This window comes from Limulus polyphemus, unplaced genomic scaffold (genome assembly GCF_000517525.1).
Source record: "Limulus polyphemus unplaced genomic scaffold, Limulus_polyphemus-2.1.2 Scaffold61, whole genome shotgun sequence".
NCBI classification, from domain to species: domain Eukaryota; kingdom Metazoa; phylum Arthropoda; class Merostomata; order Xiphosura; family Limulidae; genus Limulus; species Limulus polyphemus.
Window position 1 is genome coordinate 856,815 of NW_013665671.1, and position 5,442 is coordinate 862,256.

A 5,442-nucleotide genomic window follows, 5' to 3' on the forward strand; every position below is an offset into this window, starting at 1 on the left:
TTTAGTTAACTAAAGGAAAGGTATAATGATGAAAGCTTAGATTCTATTCAAACACAAAGCTTTCGATATACAATGTGGAGAATCCAGGAATGTAAGGATTTTATTCTCCATGTAAAGTGGAAACTGCTTAGTCTGCTATGTGATCATTAGCCATATCAAGTAATATTGCCACTTCCGTCCCTATTTTGTTTGGTTTCTTTTTCAAGTTCAGTAGCCAGCCCTAGATAACTTTTGTATTTAGCGATAACTTTTTTTTCAAATACATATTATGTAGTAAACAAACTATAGCATTCGTTTTTCACATTTCATTATCTGGCAAATTTGAAAAATAAGATGCGGAATATTTTAATACACACACACACATATATATATATGTTCACTACTTTCTTATATTAACACTAGCTTGAGTACACATCCGTTGGACTAATGGAATAAAAACTCGCTTGTAACAAACGACAGGAAATTTTGCTTTTATTTTTTTCCTTAACATAACAAACATTAAGAATGCAATAATAATACATAAAGGTACCAATACTGAGAAGAAAGACATACTGTTTTCAAGAATTCGATCAATATGAAATTAGATGGGAAGTCCAACCCCTCTCATAACTTTCTTCATGTCATCCTGTATCACTGTGTTAAGTTGTGCTGAATCGGTAGTTTTTTCCGAAATTAGATATGAAATTAGATGGGGTCGAACCCCCTCCCCTCATGACCTTCCTCATGTTATCCTGTATTACTATGTCAAGTTGTGCTGATTGATCAAGAAATGTGAAAACATATAAGGAACAGATACACACACACACATATTGACGTTTGTTTACCTATAGAAGATTGGAAACGTATAAGGAACAGATACACACACACACACATATTGACGTTTGTTTACCTATAGAAGATTGGAAACGTATAAGGAACAGATACACACACACACACACATATTGATGTTTGTTTACCTATAGAAGATTGGAAACGTATAAGGAACAGATACATACACACACACATATTGACGTTTGTTTACCTATAGAAGATTGGAAACGTATAAGGAACAGATGGCTGAAAGTTGTGAACAAACAGACACAAACTTAGCTTTATATATTAGATAATTTTTATAAAGTAGGAAGAACATGAAAAAGTGTGATAAAACACAGAAGAGAATGTATCTCGTTTGTTTTGTTTTTAATCACAAAGCTGTACATTCGGTTATATATGTTGTGCCCACCGCGAATATAGGGTCCTGAGTGTTAGCGTTAAAAGCCTTTAAGCCTACCGCCGAGCCACTGTGAACTAGAGAGTTTAAGCCAAACATTACATTAACATGGTCGGCGCCAAGATTTTCTGAGGGAGGTTCGTTTCTGTTCTTAGATAAGTATACATGCATCCATGTTTATATCCACATAAAAATTCACGTCTTATGACGAGAACTCATTAATGAAATAGATATTCAAACAACTTTTCAAAATCAAACGGGATACTACCTACTCATTTCTTGATCAAAGTTTTTGTGAATGTCACAATTAGACGTGTGTTAACTTATTTTGATAACTTTTTGCATATTATTATATAATATTAAGAATACTGCTATTTAACTTTTTCAGTTTAAGTACTGTATTGGTCTTGTCAGGATATGTAGTTATGGAAAAACAGCCACAGTCTTGTGAAGCATAGTTAGTTGTCCTGGCGTAAATGAAAATATGAAAGATTTATCCTGACGCGAACGTGAATTTTCAGTATGGTATTTTCTTGGTCATTACAGGGTATTCACATTTTACTGAATACTGGCCGTTCAGTACCTTTGAATGCATTATGGTTATGCTAAAGATATTGGTTGCTGGCCGCTCAGTACGTTTGAATGTGTTATGGTAGTGCTAAAGATACTGGTTTGCTGACCATTCAGTACGTTTGAATACGTTGTGGTTTTGCTTCAAACTGCAAGTGTGTGTTTTTTTTATAGCAAACCCACCTCGGGCTATCTGTTGTGTCCACCGAGGGTAATCGAACCCCTGATATTAGCCTTGTAAGTATGTACACTTACCACTCTCCCGCCGGTGGACCGAACTGCAAGTAGATATGGCGGCTCGTAGAATTAATGCTTATTTGTGGCCTTAAAGGGATTTTTGTTCGCATTCTCCGAACCCCTCCTAGCAACAACCACGAATAGTATCTTTAATACCTTGTTTAGGAGCTGCAAATAAATTGTCAGTTAAATGGGTATTATAAATGGTATACTTTACCAAATAAAATACCACAATAGTAAACGAAAATGGATAATTTTGGAAAATAATGAAATCATCTGACAAAAATCTCATCGTGAGTTTTGAAGGCCATATGTTCTGTCTTGAATGAATAATTCTTCCAATATTTTTTTCTGTCAAACAAATCAGTAAAGTGAAGACTATAGATAAATGTATACTTTGGTTTGATTTATATTTATTGATATTTAATTTTTGAATGGAGTTCATTAAGAAGGTTAGTTAGCTTTATCACCAGTTAATGAATTATCTTCTAGTTTGATAAATATATAGCTTTCTTACTGTTTTAATGCTATTTTGTTAATAATATTTCGCTGTTTTTAGAGACATTGTACACCATAGATTTGGACTACAAGAATTGTTCCATTTCAAGACCAGCCAGTTACGAACCCAAAGTTTATCTACCATTCAAAAGAGAGTTACTGCTGACCAATCCCAATATTCTTATTGGCAACGATGGTTTCTACTATATGGGAGAGGTTTGTAGGATACCTAGTTTATCATTCTAGAATATTCCTTGATGATACATGAAGCAGGCATGTTCGTCATTCACTTTCTTTGCAAATCCAAATAAGAAACACACCCCATAAACTATGAAGAAAGACATGTTTTGATATATAATCATTCTTTATATGTTTTATTTCTCCATAGCTTATAAGAATAATAAATTATGATCAAACATGAAAACCATATGTCCATTTCAAAATGTTTAACTTCTGAATATTCAAAATTACTCTCTTGTAATGCTGTGTTCACCGTTACTCTGTAAATAGTCAATGTACTTCTCACATATTACTAAGCCTAACGCCTCACAAAAACATTGTGTGGGAAAAGGCAATTTCTTTTATAAACCTGCAAACGTATATATATATATAACAAGAAAAAGAAATATTAATACAAATAAGAAATCGAACAATGTTCGTCTATGTTGTTCAGTTATATAGTTTTGTCAACTTTGAACCTAAACATGAGAAAATGTTGTATGTTTCCCGTTTTCTGATTCTTTACTCTTTTATTTTATACGAAACAAAAAATTAAAGCCATATGATAAAAATGTTTGATTTGAATCATTTCCAAAGTTTGTAGCAGTATTTAGAGGCTGATTTGAGGAATGTCATCGAAACTTTTTGTTAAGTTATATTTATTTAACATTTGTCATTAACGGTTACAAAATATTGTTATTATTATTCTCCACGTTTTTTAGTATATGGTATAATTTATTCATTTTATACAATATTGCTATTAGTGCCATCCACATTCTTTATTTTATATCATTTGTTCATTTTACATAATATTACGCCCCCCAGTGGCACAGCGGTATGTCTGCGGATTTACAACGCTAGAAACCGGGTTTCGATACCTGTGGTGGGCAGAGCACAGATAGCCCATTGTGTAGCTTTGTGCCTAATTCCAAACAAACATATTATTAGCGCCATCCACTTAGTTTGTTATATACTTTCATTTGTTTATTTTAGGCAATATTATTTTTAGTACCATCCACATTGTTTAATGTATATTATTCGTTTGTTTTAAACAATATTGTTATCAGTGCCTTCCACTTCCTATATTGTGTGATATCACATTGTATTTTTTTATGTTTTCGTGGTTTTGTTTCGCAGAAAAAAATGATTTTATTGTATGAAATAAAAAGTAAACTCAAGGCACTTTGGATCAGAATGTAAAATAGTTATGTTGTAGAATAACTCACTGTTGGCTTAGCGTAAAGATTACTGGTAAAGGTATATATATGTTGTTTTAATCTGCGTTTTAATTTAGAGTGAAGAAAGAAACATACCCGTTTCTGTGTTCGAGAAGAAAATCAACATGTTTCCACTAGGACCAAACATTTTGTCAGCTTTTGTAGTGATCACACGTTATTATACAAGCGTGAGTAAATTCTATATATTAATGCAGTTTCACTCTAGGTTCCAAAATAAACAACTTTTACATTCTGCATTTATGTTTTATTCTTACGGTATTAATCGTCCATTGTTGCTATTCACATTTGTCTACTTTTAAATTAAATTACGTCCGCAAAAGAGTGAATATATTATAAATTGGAAGGATACATTTAGGCTTTAACTCATATTTGGAAAGGAGACCTTATATTACTACTTTCTATATTTTTTCGACTTTTTAATCTAATTCTTATATGATATTTGTAACATGTAAAGATAAGTCACTTAAATTAATGACTTAAACTGGAGTTGAAGTTATTCATTATCAAAAACGCACTAAGTTAATACAAGATTATACAATCGATAAGGAGAATGAATAATGGTATGTGAAAGTTAGACCGGCTATTCATTTAATTATCATATCTTATATTGAAGTTTGATGTTTGTGCTCCGCTACATTCAAAGTAAGTTAAACTTTACGGCAAAAAGCTGACATGACCCAGCATCAAATCTAAATCCAATTATACTTTATAAGTTTGAATTTTGTTGAACAATGTAAACCTTTTATTGGATAGTTTCGGTTGTGTTAACATATACGTTTTATACCTAACTAGCGAGATAAAGGTGATCAACAACATTTGGTTAAATTTGTAAGTTTCTAACAATGTACAGTTTACTAAAAATAAAGCATAGGCTATGATGAAAATAACATCAAATAACGCTTTTCACGGAACGTTTTCTAAATAACTATAAGATATTACCAGTAAAGGGTATGGTATCCATGTTGAAGATATTAAGATTTTACTAGTTAAGGGTATAGTATCCATGATGAAGATACTGAGACTAATTACATTTTGTTCATCTTTGCTACACAGAACGATGTTTCGTATGGAAGCAACAGAATAGAGACACAAGTTCCCATCCGTGTTACACTTCGAGCCTATGATGATTTAAATGACCCAAAAGTATGTATTTAACATTTCAGGTGTCAGTTATAGAAAAAGTATGTATTTAACATTTCAGGTGTCAGTTATAGAAAAAGTATGTATTTAACATTTCAGGTGTCAGTTATAGAAAAAGTATGTATTTAACATTTCAGGTGTCAGTTATAGAAAAAGTATGTATTTAACATTTCAGGTGTCAGTTATAGAAAAGTATGTATTTAACATTTCAGGTGTCAGTTATAGAAAAAGTATGTATTTAACATTTCAGGTGTCAGTTATAGAAAAAGGTATGTATTTAACATTTCAGGTGTCAGTTATAGAAAAGTATGTATTTAACATTTCAGGTGT

At 31.8% G+C, this 5,442-nt stretch overlaps 1 protein-coding gene across 1 annotated transcript in view; it reads left to right on the forward strand.

Moving 5' to 3' along the window:
* The window catches only part of LOC106464551, a 71,117-nt gene that overhangs the window by 38,593 nt on the left and 27,082 nt on the right, over positions 1 to 5,442 (forward strand). Inside the window, exons 10-12 of the mRNA XM_022392760.1 lie at positions 2,577 to 2,731; positions 4,029 to 4,139; positions 5,026 to 5,115. Coding sequence (XP_022248468.1) covers positions 2,577 to 2,731; positions 4,029 to 4,139; positions 5,026 to 5,115 — 356 coding nt within the window. The remainder of the gene's footprint in view (positions 1 to 2,576; positions 2,732 to 4,028; positions 4,140 to 5,025; positions 5,116 to 5,442) is intronic.